This window comes from Aplidium turbinatum, chromosome 14 (assembly GCF_918807975.1).
Source record: "Aplidium turbinatum chromosome 14, kaAplTurb1.1, whole genome shotgun sequence".
Classification (NCBI taxonomy): Eukaryota; Metazoa; Chordata; class Ascidiacea; order Aplousobranchia; family Polyclinidae; genus Aplidium; species Aplidium turbinatum.
The window spans coordinates 20,553,937-20,571,950 of NC_137485.1; the positions used below are offsets into that span (position 1 = coordinate 20,553,937).

Genomic DNA, 18,014 nt, shown 5'->3' on the forward strand with positions numbered 1-18,014 from the left:
TGAGTTGTAATCGAAATCGAAACGGCAACTTTTTTACAAAAACTGATAAGAACAAACACTTCCAATTTCTAGAAAATTTCTTAGAGCGCAATACAATCAACAAGAAAACGTCTCCACAGCCCCAGTTTTAACATCAAACCAAAGGCAAGTGACCATCGATCTCACCGTGAGATTGCGCCTGTAACATACTGATGCTGTCATCAAAATGCATCGACTTGATGTTGAGAGAAGCTAAGATGGATTCCTTGTCCTGTAATGACGGATCTTCTATGGCGTTTTGGTTGGCCGACAGAATGACGCACATATCACATAAATTGACGTTGACTGAGCGTAGATCTGCTCTACTTAAAGGGGAACCCTGAAATGAAATTCTAATGTTCAAAAGCATAGAAAAATCAATGTAATTGCAAGTATCAGGCTTTCTAACTAAAATCATGTTGCAGTTCTTTGATTAATTATTCAGATTACGACTTGTGCAACGACGTACTACAACTAAATAAATAAAATAACAGCGGTCAACGTGATTTTTTGCTGCAAATTGTGCCATAACGTTTTTCGTCTATTCCAGGCGCGTTGCATCATGAATAGGAAGTGATGCGCGTGATGAGGGTTGCCAGCTGCTTCAATAAACAACGAATTGCTGTAATAAAGAGTGCCAAAGTGAGAGGGGTGCACCACTACCTTGACACAAAAGTCAAGATAACGAGTGGACGGAATGTCTTCGTAAGGCGAAATGAACACCGATCATTAGGTAAATTAATTTGTGAGCATTTTTGCAGATCGTTCAAAGACAGTGGCAGATTTTAACAGAATTGCCATTGCAACAGATGTTCTGGATAATATGAGAAATATGGGCGTTGATTATAAGCTTAGATAGAGGCAACATCACGATGGAGCTAGCAGGGGCAACAGAGGGCTTTATCAATCATGTCCAGTCACAATATCCAAGAATGTCTTCATGGAATCTTATATTAGTTGCACTCATACTTTTAACTTGGAATTTCAAGTCGTTAAGATATTGAGACATGACGTTTAAATCCATACGTAGGCTAAGATATGGCACCATTTTCTTTTCCACCAATATGCGATATTGGGTTCAGTGGCTGAGGTCTACATTCAACTTCCTATGATGAAACGGGATAAACGAAAGTGAGCTATGTAACTTTAAGAAGTTTAAGGCGCAATGAAGTTAAAGAAATAACGTCACATAACTTTAAGTTACACTTCGCTTCTTCTGTACAAAGCAGATTTGACGATTCTGATGCCTCATTCAACAACGCTCTCATGTGGAATTATAACAGTCACTTATTGAATGCTTCTGATGAACCTTCTAGCAGCAACGGAACTGAAACAACGTTGGACCCCAACAGAGTTTCTCCAACCTACAACGTTAAACTGAACGTAAAAATATCTGCAACACGCTGGGTGGAAAGATATGATGCTTTCGCCTCCAATTCTTTGTCTCTTTGTTACGTCACAGCTATCTTGGAAATTTTGTTCTAACCAAACAATAAATCTTCCCCAGTAAGCAAACCTAACTTCAATTGCCTGTCCTTACCCCTGGGCCAGTTCCTTCACTCTACCTTGGACTGTAATCAAGATTAACCTGCAGTTAAGAAAACCTGACGTGACAGAGCAAAAGTGACTCAGAATGGTTAAAAAAGGGACTCAGAACTTAGCCGCTAAAATTTGGCAGAAATACATTGTCGTAGTTTTTGCAATGCTTCCTAAGCAGACAATAAGTGCTTGAGCTACTTGTTGAAAACGTCGTTGAGTCAAAGGCATTTTTATTGCTACAGTGGTACAAGCGTGGTATAAATTGAAACCGCTTTGATAACAAGCTTGCCTCGACAGCCAATTTAGAATATGTCTCAGATCATTACTTTGCCTTTGAAAGTCGTATTTTGTGTCAAAGTAATGAAATCCGTAGCAATGAAAGAGCTTCCCTTAGATGTGTATATAATTCCGTCATAACTTGACTTCGTGCTCGCTAAACAGCGGAATATTGAAGCGTGGTTACCTTTGTAGTTGCAGTTCAAACTTCTGGCGCATGCGTTAAATTTGATAATTTGTCAGTCAAATAACCCATGAGGATTATTCAAACGCAGATATCTTACCACAAGTAAGGTAAAGCATATGAAGTATGACTTTTTATCAACGTGCCCGTTGTTTGACATCATTATTCATTGCTACATCATCTGTAGAAAGTGTCGTACTTATTGCAATACAACATTAACATGTGGATGCTCAGCTACAAACACGTTTTGACTAAGTTCAATACAGCTAAGTCTGTTTTGATCTACGATTCCTTGCAGTATTTCAGACAAACAACTTAAAAAACTTTTATAAATTTGGGTGAAAGTAAAAACACACTGTTTGTCTTTTTAGGCCATAAAAATATTCCAAGTTGTGACCGACTGCAGTAAAATTGATGCTCTGGGTTGGAAACCCAACCGTATGAGGCAATGCTTTACCGGATATCGCAACATACTTACCGGTAAGATGGAAATTTTAGGGAAGTTGCAAACAGTTTCCCACTCGCGATGGATGAACTCGATGTCACCGAGAAGAATGATCTGCTTGAGTTCGTGGTAGTGAAAGTTTGAAGCGCGCAGAGGCATGACGAAGTTGCGCAACCCGAGTAAAGGACTTTTCCCGTCTCCAAATATGCACAGAACGATGTGACCGTTGAGAACGGTGGTCGGGACACGATCACGACTCTGCAAGGAAGCGTTTAAAGAAACATGTGAAGCTGTGTAGTCATCAGCCTAGCTTTAAACTTTCAGTACCTTGCGATTGTCGAGAAGTGAAACGAACCAGAGATCAAATCTCACTTAGCTGTTTTCCATAAAAGGCGGACAAGCCGGACATGTCAACTGAAGTTATCGCAATAGAAACCCAGGGATATCTAAAGAGAACACGAAGGCTCACAGCGATTGGCTTATTTGCAAGAAACTTACCAGGGCGATAGTTTGTAGCACGTTAAAATACGTGTAGGTTACTTAAAAAGGCATAGTTGTGTGGCAAAAGCAGGGATATCTAAAGAAAAGAACACGAAGGCTCACAGCGATTGCCATATTCTCACGACACTAGAAGAGCGGTAGTTGATACCGTGTTAAAACACCGTTTCTTTTTAAAATTGCGCAAAGTTTTGTAGTGCAGCTAATACAGTCAGCTACAGAAGACAGTCAGCAAAAGTTATTTATTGTAGAGCATATTTAAAGAATCCTTGTTAGGAAAGACAGTTGAAAAGTTACCAATAAGGTGTTTTACTTAACAAAACCTTTGCGGGAGGCTAGGTGTAAAGCAAGTATAGCCTATGGGTAGTTGAATTAATTAACAATGAGCATGAAGTGAATATCCAGGCTTCATACTAAAATAGCGCAATGCAGGTTGTCATAACAAGCTTTATTAAATTACTATCCGCGTCAGTTGTCCTTTTGTGACAGAAAGGTCATTTACGACAAACAGAAGCCCTTCTATTGTCAGACGTTATAAAAGCCTTCGTATCCCCTTCTTTAGCTATCCCTGGTCAACCATCTATTCTATTCCAATAGCAATAAGCGCCATAAGCGGGTTGTACACAAAAGCACGAAAGCCGTCTTGAGAGTCATTGATCGTTGAGTCCCACATAATAAACTTCCATGAAATAAATTCTCTTTAAATTTGTAGATGAACTAAGCAAAGCTAATCATTGTAGAAAGAATATTAAGAGCAACCAACCAATAAGCACTTGTTAATGTCTCTTGCCGGACACCAGTGGAACATGCCAGTGACGTCATATTTCATCGAAGACTCTATCTCCTGTTGCTGAGTTGGAGCAGAAGTTACTGGCTGGAGAGATGAGGATATTGTTGGAGTTGGAATGCTGTTTGCTCTGTGGGGATAGCGCCTCGTTAGCAAAGTTAAAAAATCTGTTTGCCAAGTTAGACCTCAATAAAATTTACAAACAGGTGGAATTCAAAAGTAACTACAGAAACTGCATGAAATAATTCCACATGTTAAATTAATCAAATTCGCCTACCGCAGATATCAGGCCGTTACTTGTTGGTCAACTGTTAAAATAAGAAATTTAGGTTGATAATACAAATCACACACACAGATCACACAAAATTACGGGCGAAATGTTTCAAGAATGCAACGGCACATGAATCGTTTTTGTTCAAAAGCAATGCGCTACTTATGAATGTTGAAAATAAAAAAGTTATTTTTCGGCTCTGGAGACCAAAGACAATAGGTGCTTGAGCTACTCTACAATACGTTTCTATCCATTCCAAGAGGAGCGATTGTTTTAGAATGACAGCACGTTGAGATACCTTCAATAATTCTAACTGCGGTACTAGCAAACTGGCTGTTGCACAGTGTGAGGGGAGAAAAGCAAACAAAAATGCCGGTTGCAACACTACTGAGCGGCTTGCTGTGGATAGTCGTTGGGTTTTGCTGCATAGCTTGCTACAAATTATAGCACAGTTGCCAGGTAATCAAGAGCTCAAGTTTTCGCTGTCAAGTTAAGCGATCCAGTAGTATCGTACCTGCTTCTGGCCATCCCCTGTTGCTTTGTCGGGCTGATCTGTTGAATGATCGACGGTTGGCGGGTTCGAACCAAGTTGCTCTGTGCGGCGTTTGCGGGAGGTGAGAAGTTGTTGGCTGGTAGATAAATAACCAATTACAAAACTTTACAAACGGAATCGTACAATTATACTTCAAGGTTTTCAGCAGCAAATTATGACCAGCGGACTTAATAAGTAATATTAAAATTGTACTTGAAACATCAAGCCTGCAAACCACTGTGCACTTTAAAACATCACATTTAAACTATGGCTTTGTTGTAAGTTTATTTTCATTTTTTGCAATCGACATGCTTTCACTAAGCATTGAATCCTGTGATATGATTCACTTCAAACTTATCATTCAAATATCGTTACTGTTTTGAAAATTTATCGTTGCTGAAGGCGTAAATCTGAAAATTGTGGTCGTTTGTGATACACTTTACCTGTCAATTTGTTGACCATGATTTTATTTGCTACAATTTGCGCTTTTAAGAGGTCGCGGCAAAATTAGTTTAAATCGAAGTAGAGTACAGTTAACATGCTACAGTAAGATCTCGCTACAACAACGGCAATAAAGAACTTTCCAAGTGTGGCTTGTTGAAACGAGATCGAACTGTGAAAGTACCCGACTGGCAGGATCCACGTATAACGATCGGTTCATGCACATGCAGGAAAGAAAAAGATGTCATGATCACAAAACGTACAAATCACAGAAGATTAGAAGCTTCATGCAATGCAAGTCCGCACAATCTGAAAGGAAACGTAATGTAGTCATTTACTTGCAATGGATCACCTTCCATTGCGGTGGCGTGTGCCAACAAACAAAGTGAGATTAGTCTTTTAAATAATCTTTAGAAGTCAAAGCGATCTTTAAAAATTTTCTTCAAGTGCAACTTTTCGGATTTTTGTGACCATTTCCTTTTTATTTACAGTATATACATTCCTTTTATCACCAAGGCAATTGGAAGTTGGGGTGAAATTTCAAAATTGAACAACAACTTTTCTTGCAAACAGGTAACTGAACGCAATCACTGATTAGGTTGGACAAAATAAAATATTTTCTTTACTCCGACTCACCAGCCGATTTGCAAGAAAAAGGTGGCAAATCGTGTACGAAGCGTTAAAAAGGCAGAATATGCCATGGCGCCTTGGCCAGCAGAGATTTGGTTGGAAAAAAAAGAACTTGATTACACTCCTAAGCTATGTAAACACTATTGTCTATCTAAAACGGTTGATGAAACAATAAATCGACGTACAATGACGGCTGTACTGCAATGCTTCCCTGAAGACAATCTGAGAAACACATATTTCCTGCAGGTACAGAAGAGTCGTCAGATCAACAAAAAGGAAGCGATGACGATAAGAGCACGACACCGCTTTATGACGGCATAACCCAACATTTTCACGTTATTTGTACGCAAAAATGGTGGATCATGTAATGTTGTTGCGTTGATCAGTGGTGAAGGAAAAGCATGAGATAGTAGACTATCAGTGAACAACATTTGTCATTTCTCGCGTCTACATCCTTTTCCCATTTAGCTTGTTTTCAAAAATTCTAATAGGCTTTTCATGTATACTTCTTGAAGCTTCTGGACTAAAGTATTGACAAAGTAAAAATACAAAAACCTTTACTATGCAACAAGTAAAAGTACACATTTTTTTTCTTTCCGCTTATAAACAGCTTTTTGAGATGCACCGTATTCGCGGAAGCATCAAACCATATTTTCCTGAAGTGATATTTGCAAAGTGATTTTAAAACGCCAAAACAATAAAAGGTTTCTCTTCTGTCTACTTTTTCCACTGAAATACTAACACCAAATTCACTACACTGTGAATCACGTAGACAATTAGTGTTTTGGTTCACATGCATATAAACTTCAATAAATCTCGTTTACGCGTTCTTTGGCCATACAAGAACTAAACATTGTCTGCAGGCCAGTGTGAGTAAATGACTGTGCATGTTCTTGCAATGTGTGGGTTCTGTGGAGGGACAAGCTAGCATCAGATATAATAAAAAAACATAATGATGACGTGATGGTACTATTCACATGGTTTGTACAAAGAATTCTTTACAAGCTATGCATTTCACAGATGATTGTCTACTGAATGGTGATGCACGAACAAATTACCCTTTTCCAGCGGTGTAACGGTGCAAAGTTTGGGAGCAGGTTGATATTTACTGTCACTTGAAGCCCAGTACGATTTGTCACATTTAGCAATCGAAGACAAGAGCACTCGTGGGGAAATATCTAACAAAAAAGAACTGCGGCTTGAAACAGCCACCATCTCTCATCATCCGCAATCTACTCAAACTGCAATCCAGTGTTTCGTATCATCCCAAGAATCACTTACAATTTACAACAAATATTAAACTGAATTCATTCATGATTTCGAACTTTTGCAATGTATATTTGAAATACTTTGAAGTAAACACATCGAAACCACGTTGCGCAAGACAGGCAAAGCTCTGGTGACGTTAAAACAAGTTAATTACAGCTGGTTGGAGTATTGACCGTTCACAAACCAACTAGAATTGTATGAAACATTTAACACGTTTTTGAAGCAAAATTTCTGCGTGGTCTTGCCCTATAATAGAGGAAATTGTGCTCCGACGTAAATTAATCGGTCTTAGTTTTATTTCGAAATATATTTCGTTCTGAATAATGTCGGTTCGCCCAAATAAAGCTCATTTGGAAGATGACTAAACACATGAAGCAGTCAGCACGTCAGGTGCTTGACCACTACAAAGTGACAAGATGCTTCAAAGGATAAGCAGATTATAATTGTAAAACGTTAACATCACAGCCAATTTTTTTATCGTATCAACAAAATAACAAGCTTTGTGGTTAGGTTGGAACTTGGATTATTATATGGCTTAACAAAGTTAAATTCGGCAAAAACTGAAAGCTACCCAAGCAGGTTGTGCTTTATCTAAGATACTTAGCAATGTTATAATTACCAAAATGCAACATCCATCTACAGAAAACATGCAGCACCACAATGTAGCTCTATTAATGGGCGTTCCCAGTTGCAACTTTCCAAAGGGTGCCATAAAAAAATGTCCTACTTTGAAATTTGACCAATCAGAGTCGCGCTGATCAGTAGGGTAGACACTTTAACATTTATTGCTTTGAACATTGTTTGGTAATTACAAAAGAAAAAACAGCAATAGCAGTGATGAGAATCAAGCCCACATCAATGAAATGACTACCCCCGCCCTAACCCTCTGCGCCAAATCAGCCGATGCCAAACCGATGTTTTAATTTAATTTGTGTTTTTCCTTTGTTCTTCCGAAGTTTCAACATAGGGGATTTTTTTATGGCACCGTTTGGAAAGTTGCTTCCCGGTCCCCATCAGTTGAAAGGAATCACCAATGATTGGCAACAATGTTGCTTGTTGTACCACGTCATAACCACTACGTGGAGCTTCGGAGAATGATGTTAAAAATGAAACCGTGAACTGTAGTCTCAAAAATATGTTAGTTGTCGCTTTAAAATAAATCAGATAGATTCCACGTTGTTTTGCAACTAACGGCCTAAGTTTCCCGCAAGTATTCGTTAGCCTGTCAACCTACAAGGTAAAAACAATGAAATACGCTTCTCCCGAAGTTGCTCCCGAAATTATAGGAAAATCACTTCAAAAACAGATTGAAAATGACAACATAGAACTAGGAAATTGTCTGTGCAAAGGTCATAACATAGCACGATACGGACAGGCAACATTGATGACAATCTTTTGCATTTTCGAGTACCGTACCAAGATGATCTGATGACAAAGTAAATACCGAAATGGCCTGACGACATATGGTTCACGCCAAAGTGACATCCCTCAAATGGTGTCTCATCCATAACCTTAACCCACAAAGAAACTGACTACGTTTGTGCCACTGGTGTAGGTGTTCCCGCGAGATAACCTCAGTCAATATCTCTTCGACATATCTTCACTACAGAACTCCACGTCACTACTAGTTACGTACTTCTACCATGACGCAGCCTGGATTATAGCTGGCTGTCAGAAATAAGACCGCGCTTAAATATTCTACAGCTGCTACGCTTGCAGAGCAACGTTGGTTGTTAGTTGTCGTTCGCGAGTAAACGTCAGCTTCGCTTAATTAATCCTTTATTTTGTTAGTTTTTGTTAATTTAGTGTCCGGATTCCAACGACACTTAAAGTAATGCCAGAAGACAGTAAGCCCAGTGGTGATGGCGCTGCTAGATCTTACCTCTATTTTTGCCATAAGGATCCCACAGAGGGGTCCTAGCAGGGTCTGGAAACGAAACTGAAACAAAGAGGAATGTCGACCAGCACCGAACAATATCAACAACTAGCCACAATTGACTTCGAACATGCACCCAATCATTTACGGAACAAACATTGAAGTAGTAAAAAATCATTCCGGAAGTTGACAATTAAAAAACAACAAAAATAATCCAGAGCTGTCGTCGCCGTGGCGTCGTATAGTCGTTAATAAGTAGCAAGCATAACTTTTAATCCCTTTATCCAAGAACGTCCACGAAAACCAAAACCAGATACAAGACAAAACATCTGCGTAGAATCTTCATACAAGAAAGGCCAGTGAAGAGTAAATAGCCAAGAAAATGAAATAAAACTATCCTTTACAACATTTTATCACGGAAATCTGTAAATCTTCCTATTAAACAAATCATTTGATTTTTCGACACATAAAAAAGCAGCAAATAAATCCGCTAGCTAGTTATACATACAGCTAATAAAAGGGGATTCAGCAAAGAGATAGTAGAGGACGTGGTGTCAGCTAAATAGGCTTCGTGTTTACCTAATGCTAATATTTTCCTTAATTATGTTTTAAAACAACATGAAAATACAAAAAAAAAACGGTTTCAGGTTCCCTCGTAGGCGAGGGGGCCCGAGTCATGTAGGCTACTAGCCTATTTACAGGAAAATGTATTATTGCTCCATTTGGTAGAAAATCTTGTTTTGTTCAAGTTGATCATATTGTATTTCTCTACCAAGCTTTTCTTGACCAGGCAAGGCATACTACAAAAAATCCATTCCGCATTTATTCGATCATCTCAATTAGATATAAAAGAAAACAGGTTTAAAATGTAAAAATTTTTAACTTATTGTCAATGTCTTATTGTCCATTGTCAATGTCTTATAACTTATTGTCCAGAAGTTTCTTTCTTGTAAAGTTAGACATCCACACGTTTAACGTTTATATCCAGTATTTTTTTTATTAAAACACTACAGGCCACATGAGTAGACGTAATTAAACTATTGATAATGCCGATGACAGAGAAAAATGGAGGTCTGGCTGCAAACAACCGGATTATCCGAATGATTCGGAATGATCTTCGGCCTGAAGTGACAAATAAAACTTGACCTTTTTACGCCAAAATAGAAATGGCTGCAAAAAGTCAAGAGATCAAACACTTTAAGCAAAAAAAATTTAAAATTGTTATTAAAGAGAAAAACCAGCCTTCATTAACTTTAGAGAAGAAGTTGAGATTAGTAGGCCTAATCTAACCAATCTAAGCTAACCAACAGCTGTAACTTACAAGGCATTGTTTTGACTCCTCATTTACTCAGCTTGTTTGTTTGTTTGTATGTGGCGCTATTGAAATAAAATAAACTGACCTGACTTGTCAATTAGTTACTCGTCGAAATTTGTTCTCTCCGCTTAATCGGACCAACTTGGCTTGCTTCCGATGTGGTTCCATTTAGTAGGGTTGTATTGTATGTATAACAATTTTAATTTTTAACCATTAGATAAAATAAGAAGCCATAAGTGAAGCTTGCGTGCCCATAATTGAAATCCTCAACATACCAATAAGAATTGTGAATGAGTATAGTATTGATTAACTTCAAAATGACGAAATTGTGCACAAAAGTACCATGAATTATGATAATGCGATGGCTCGTGCTTTCCAAGGTCTGAGTTGTTGTTCACCTTTATGAGGAACGTGTTCAGTAACCATGTGTCTTCTCAATCTAATGCATTCTACAAAAGGGGAATAACCCGGGTGCACAATGCAAGGAGGTATATATGGCGCTGTATCCAACACGGATATGTGTTGATGTATCCAACACGGATGTATGTGTTGCTGTATCCAACACGGATATATGTGTTGCTGTATCCAACACGGATATATGGCGCTGTATCCAACACGGATATATGGCGCTGCATCCAACGCGGATATATGTGTTGCTCTCTGCGCATTACATATAAAGCAAAGTCAGCACAGTCGTATCCGAGTGCATTATTCCTTGGAGCCATTCCTTTGCTGAGTACCAAGCAAGAGCAAAATTCCATACCACTTTTGAGATGTCTTTGGTAAGACGCTACAGAGTATCGAACTTATAGCTACCGATTCAGAGGTGGACACTCTGGCCACTGAGCTCGTGTTAAGAACAAAACATAACGTTAAGATTAAAGCAAATTAAAAAGTGATTCCTGCACAGGACTGCTTACTTTCTGACAACGTTAATCTGATACGCAAAGCACACGTGACAATTATTGTTGTCTTCTGCATGCTGGCAATTCAATCGAATTATTCTTCGGTGATTCTGACAGCACAACAAATTTACTGCGATGACCCCAAAATTAATATAAATAACCGCATCTTAGAATTCTGCTTAAAAAAAAATCTAAAAACGAAGATCCATGCTTGCAAATTAAGAAAAGAATATCAAGAGGATTTCATGTTTTAAAATCACTGGTTATTCGATTGTAGTTTTTTAATTATTTCTTTGCACTTTACAGATAAATCTCGAAAACACAAATGTGATTTTCCAAGAAGCTAACGGCAATCAGGCGCTTCATTGGTCTTCTGCCATTCTTACCGTTTTTATTGCTTTTCGAGAAGCCGAGGAGTGAAAGGATCGATTTTCTTCTTCCTGCAACACGTAGCACTATGACATCACAGCACAAAGCATGCACACTTCAAAGCGACATGCAGGCGATAAAAAAAAAGACATTACAAGGCAACTTCGCATTTCGCCTCGCGTTAAGCGCTGTACAATGCATTTGTTCGAACCATGTACAACTCCAATAAGACTACCATCTCGTAATATTAAAACTTTCAACGTGGGTCTACCCACTGTATCAACACAGCACAGGTACTATTGCACACTATGTTGAAAACCAAAGCCACCCTTGTGAAGTATTATGTCATATCACGAACAATGTTGATTTGTTTCGTTTCCCTTAAGCTTCAGTTTGAGTTTGTAAGTGATTCAATAATTACAAGAGTTTATCCATTTGGGTGATAGGGATCACAGTCCTGTATGATTTCAAGGTCTCCGATATTTATTTCGCACAAAGTTTATATAGACACAATTAGGTAGGGATGGTTAAAAACTGTTTTGTTTAGTCGTCGTTTTTTTTTGATAGTTTTTCTTTACGTTTTTTATCCTTTTTTTTTCTTCTTTTTATACTATTTCCAATCATTTCATACATTTTTTCAAGTAACAACTGTTATCATTTATTATAACAAAGAACTGCAAGAGAAAGTGTTGAATTATAGCTGCTGAATAACATTATAAATTGTTTGCTGCAATTTTGACTAGGTTCTGTAAGTCAGAAGTGTGGTTGCATGCTCAGCAAATGGTACCAATGAACCACCCAAACTCAAGTGCTACCAATGATGAAGACTTTAACAGTCAACCTCCTTTGTGGTCTGTCTTAATTTCTTTGATTAGTTCATTTCTTTCATTGCATATAGCCTATTGTTGTACTTTAAAGTCTCATTGGTGAATATGCAGTCTGCCCGATTGATGCAGGTGAACTTGTCCTTAAAAAAAGTAGAGACTAGAGAGTATTACACAAAATTGACAAATTCAAGTTCTTTCAATTGAAACGTAATAAAATTGAACTTGCCAATTTTAGTGTGGTACTCTATACATTTTTCTATTATTTTATCTCACTATGCGACTATGCGTCCTCATGAATCATTGGTGAAGTCAAAAAAAAATTTTAATGAAAAGTTTAGTGACGAAGTAGTATCTTCAACCTAGATGACCTATCGATGTCTTGATTGTTTCAGAACAAATATTTCAGTGAAGCAAAAGTACAAATTTTGTTCCAACATTTAATTTTTAGACAGATTGTTGGTGCAAAAAACAATCGTTTTTTTTAACGTTTTTAAAAAATAAAACGAGCACAAAAAACGACTCCCATCCATGCACTGAGGTAAAGATACTAATTACAGTCTAAGCCTTTAATTACAGTGCATGAATAATAGAGGTCCTATGATTTCCAAAGTAACAAATGCAGCTTATTTTTGCTATGTATGAAAAGGTAGGGTAGGCCATTACAGGGATGAGCCTGTTCCAGTGACCACTGGTTAAGTCCATAGCAAGTGATCCACAAAAACAGCATTCTTAATCGCAGCGCCGAACTTTGTGCTGAAGTTTGGCATGGTTATTGGTTATACACAGCTTATCGAATTGACTTCAAAAGATTTTTTTTTTTTTAAGTAAAATATGAAATTATATCAGTTTGAATTTTTACATTCTTTTTGCTCAATTAAAAAGTTGTATTTTCTAAGTATTATTACAATTATGTGAAATATAAACACTTAATTATTTTTAAATGCACTCTTTGGTATGACCCGACACGGTATCGAACCCATGCCTACCGATTCAGGGGCAGACACTTTAACAACCAGGCCACTGAACCGGTTGATTGCGCAACATCTACAACCAACTACATGAGCAAGCCTTTTACAGAATTCACACACCATTGAAAAAATTAATCCTATGAAACTAGATGAAGAGTGCTGCAAGAAGTAACTCCTACGTGTGCGACACTTAATGACATGTGCTGTGTGCATGTTGCAGGTCAAAGGCGGCTTCAGGTATGTTACTGTATCTCCAAACCGTTGGAAAATAATATTACATATATATATATGGCAATATTTTCTTCATTTTGCAAGTTTTTGAACACTTTATATCCAGTATCGATATTTCAGTCAAAAGACACGTGCGTCCATCCTTGTACCAATTACCCATCTGTATGGAGGTTTATGCTACGATACGTGTATTTGTAAACTGCAGGTCGCTGCAGCAGATAGGGTGTTTTGACCGGTAGATACTTTAACAAAGGACAAATTTCTTTATGAACCAGCTGACTGCAGCATTGTGAGCCTTCTAGCACTCAGCCAGAGAGTTGATTTTTGCTTTGAACTTTGGTTGGTAATTACATAAGAAAAAAGAGCAATGGAAGGGGTAGGAATCAAACACGTCATCGACATGACTATTTCCTATCTCTAACCCTCTACACCACATTGGCGACGGCGAAACGGTCATTTAGTTTAGTTTCTAACGTGCATGAGTCGCATGACAGCAATCAGCTGACATTTGATCTACATTACCGTGTCTACCGGTCAAAACACCCTATCTGCTGCAGGGACCTGCACATTGTAAATACTCCTACGGAAGTCATGGTACCCAGTATAAACAAACACACATGCCATGAAAACGACAACACCATAGCAGTCAACACGCAGAGCGAAACTATTTTAGGTTTGGATCATGACCTTCTTTATATAGGCGAAGATGGCTATGGTTTGGACAGAAACAACTGGCCGGAAGTCATGGAATACGAACTCACCTCCGTGCTCGCGCTTTTTCTTGCAGTCGCATGACTTGATCAATTCTGGATTGGTGACGTCACTGTGACAGGACTTGCAATAAAGTTGCGCTCTGAAAGTAACAGGAACCGACATGGATGCTTGTGAATTGTTCAATACGCCCTACCATTGTATGAGTAAACACTCAACCCAAGCGCGTCGTAAGTAGAAAAAGTAAGCAATATGTATTGATGGGGGGCAAATGTATGCTTTTAAATTTATTGCAACATAATGATTCAAATAAAATAAGTAATGAAAATCAGCAACTAGACTCAGGAGAATGATTGGAAGGGTTAACATTTTAGGCTGCTTAACTTTACTTAAAGGAAGTTAATTAAGCCGTTTCAGTGCACAGCTTGCCTGGATTAGATTTTCAATATTAAGAATATCGCAACTCAACAACATCCTTCTGTACCTGCATTACAAACATCGCCAGGGCATAGCAGGATATCGAACCTACTGTATATCTACAGTACTCTATTCACAATCACTACACTACTTGGTCTAGGCGTAGAGACGGTGGCTAGTGGATTGTAAGCCGCATATTATGATCGCATTGGCGGATTCACGTATTCCGTCCTTGTACGCAACATGCATTAAATCGCGTCAAGTCTCTTCGACATGTGATTATTAAACAATTTCGATAAATAAATGAAGTATTTTTCCCAGCGCAGAACCTGATTCGCTACAATGAATTAGATGCAAACGGGATCACCTTTACGATGGTACCTACCTTTTAACTTCCTTAGCAGATTGAGCAATAAAAAATCCGAGTGTACCTTCTTGAATTTTAACATGATTTCCTGGGTTAATTAGAATTCTAGGGAAAAAACACAATTCTTTGTTAGACACATAACTCTACACTTTTTTGACGTAGCAATCACAGTTTTTAAAATAATTGCAAATAAAAACAATTTTGGAAGTGATAAGTATGAGATCAGGACATTGCGGTGAAGCTAATTTTGCGCAAGACTATTAAGCGTGGCTGATTGGTCGCAGAAAAACTTGCAACAGAGTAATCTCACTGCGAACCTATTAGGTACAAAGTCTATTTTAATTGAGTATACTTTGCCTTGAGAAAATACTTTTTATTTACCAGTATCGAATCACCAGCTTGTAACGCAAAAGCGACATGCTAAAAACAAGCAAGTAAAAGCCACGAACAAATGATGAACTTAAACCTATACTTGGAGAGTATAGCTAAATGTTTGTCATAGCAAACTGCATTTAAATCAGAAGATGTACTGTGTTGAACTGTTGATATGAAAAAAACATTTTTCAAGTCCCAAGTCATTTTTCGAAGGTTAAGCCTCAGGGGACAATGGTCACAATTTCTATATCGTCTGATATTGAGATTGATCCATCCTGTCTTTTAGCTTGGAAGTGAAAGAGTGGTTCAACGCTTCATTTCCAAAAGAAAAAGATACATTCAATCCCACTTGAATGGGATTACAATATTTATGATCTAACCAAAATAATACAAAAAAGTAAATCGCAAAACTAACAAATAAGTAGAAGCTTCGGTAAAATTCAAACTGCGTGACGGCCTTGAAGCATGTTTTTTTGAAAATCTACCAATTATCTTCAAAGTGGACATAATAATGATGATTACGTTAAGATGCCGTGTAGTACCCGATAAATATTTTATAAAAGGACCTCATAAGCTGGTGCTGGTTGAACCTAGGTTGATGACGTGAGTGGCACCAAACATTATATGATCAAGCAAAAAATGTGAAGCAAAACGAGAAAAACTGATTCCACGCCAATAGTCAAATACAGTGCTTCAAACGTGTGGTGAACGTGAAACCTTGCTAGGTAAACAGCAACACAGATGCTCCTGAGTTTTGCATCGTTTACGTCAAACCATTAATCGTAGAGCAAACACTGACTGTTTACCCACTGATGTATTTCTCATGGGACGCTGCGTCGACCGATACACAACTTTCCAGCTAACATCGAGTATAAGCATTTTAACATCACTTCAACATTAAATCGAAAGAAGAAGAACAACTCTCCAAGGTGTGCTTCTCAAAAAACATACAAGCTCAATGTTGAAATAATTTAACCAGACGTCGACACAACGTAGAAAAGACCATAATGGCCAGTGGTGAGATCGTAAAAGAGGAACAGTGACGATGTATGACGATGCATTAGGATGATTTGCAATAGCTACTGCAGCTGCTTGAGAAGCCAAAAGAACAAAACTGGTATGATAGCGGTATGTGGATTGCAGTAGCATCAATTGAAGCATGTGCCAATTTCTTAATACGCGCGGTTTGAGAAACCTAAGATCTCATGTGTTAAAAGTAATGCTGATCCTTGTTGCTACTGGTGCTGCTGATGAGTGGGATGCTTCGTCAACAAAAGACAGGACAGAATGAAAAACAAAGCTACCCTTCTACATCCAACTCGGTGCAACCGATTAAAAAATACATAAAATCCTCCAATTACGAACATCTTCGATTACCTATTGCTTCATCGAAATATCGCGTTTTCATTATGACATACACTTAATTAAATTTATGCTGTAAACATCAATAATTTACGTACAAAGCAAATTCTACTCTCAAGCCAGGTCTACTGATGTTTATAAGAAATAAATCGATCGTGACCAAACAGGTCATATCCGGTCGAAGGGGAGGTAAACAGGTCATATCCGGTTGAAGGGGAGGTAAATGATGGTAGAACATTGAATTTTGGAAAAGAAGAAAAAACATTTCACAGTAGTTTAACACAAACAGTGAAGTTGTCTCTCATAAACTGTAAATTCTTACATTCACTCAGAAAGAAAAATATGTCAACGACCACCAGACAAGATCAAGTTAGTTAATGTTGATTTGTTGTGAAGAACTTTCCACAGCGGAGTTATCACAAATGCAAAGTTCCAAATATATATGTTCAAAATTCCCTAAATTGCATCACAATTTATCTGCAAAATCAAAATGAACTCGGTGCAAATGAACTTGTAAAGGTCTGAAATGCTTAATCACACATAAAATTCGCTAAGGACTACTAGGAATGATCCAGTTCTACTTTTCAACTGTTACTCCACTATAGTCCAAGGTTCACTATATAACAGTCCCTAATATTGGGTAGAAATTGATGGGGGTGGTAGAGGTGGATGGATCAGTTCAAAAAGGTGTACAAATTTAAGTGCATTTTAGAAGATTTCAGTACAAACTACGCTATATTTAATCAGTGCAGTAAGTGAACCAAGGCAAAACAATTCTCACTAACTTTGTCCCTAAGTAGACATAACACTCCCAATCCAGGAACAAATTCCCTAAAACGGAGAACACTGTTCCACAAGTGGCTGGGCAGGATAAGACACCGACTGAGCAGTCAGCGACGCAAAGAAAGCGCTAGTTGCTGCCCAATGCCCATGTCATCAGGACAGGTGAGGTGAGGCTAAACAGTCCGCACAGCCACGTCCAAATAAAAAAAAAAACATGCGATCGACTGCATTGGCAGAAAAAAAAAAACTTTTCGCTTTGCAGTGGGCTACCACAGGTTGGAAATGATGAATGTGTTTACAGTGCAAGCCTACAAAAGTGCAGATGTGATAGTAAAGGCACTTTAGTTTTGACAGCATAAATATTCTAATATATCTTTGTATTGCTATGATAAGATTCCGGGTGTGAATGAGAAGTAGCGAATAAGTTTATTATTATTTTTTTGAGCCGAGTAAATCAAGAAAGTGTAGGGGAAAAAGTGATCACTCTTAAGAACAGAGCGAGGAAAACCAATCACTCTGTGGAGGATCTTCCGATATTGGCTTCTGGTGATTGACTGATTTATTATTTACTAGACTTGATCACCAGATTATTCAGCATCTATTTTTCAACCGTGTTGA

At 38.0% G+C, this 18,014-nt stretch overlaps 1 protein-coding gene across 1 annotated transcript in view; it reads right to left on the bottom strand.

Moving 5' to 3' along the window:
• Window positions 1–18,014, bottom strand: part of LOC145782722 (calcium-activated potassium channel subunit alpha-1-like) — a 50,032-nt gene that overhangs the window by 8,860 nt on the left and 23,158 nt on the right. The window contains exons 16-22 of the mRNA XM_082594478.1: window positions 14,895–14,981; window positions 14,143–14,234; window positions 11,373–11,426; window positions 4,533–4,647; window positions 3,724–3,877; window positions 2,496–2,720; window positions 166–358 (exon numbers count right to left, since the gene is read on the bottom strand). Coding sequence (XP_082450604.1) covers window positions 166–358; window positions 2,496–2,720; window positions 3,724–3,877; window positions 4,533–4,647; window positions 11,373–11,426; window positions 14,143–14,234; window positions 14,895–14,981 — 920 coding nt within the window. The remainder of the gene's footprint in view (window positions 1–165; window positions 359–2,495; window positions 2,721–3,723; window positions 3,878–4,532; window positions 4,648–11,372; window positions 11,427–14,142; window positions 14,235–14,894; window positions 14,982–18,014) is intronic.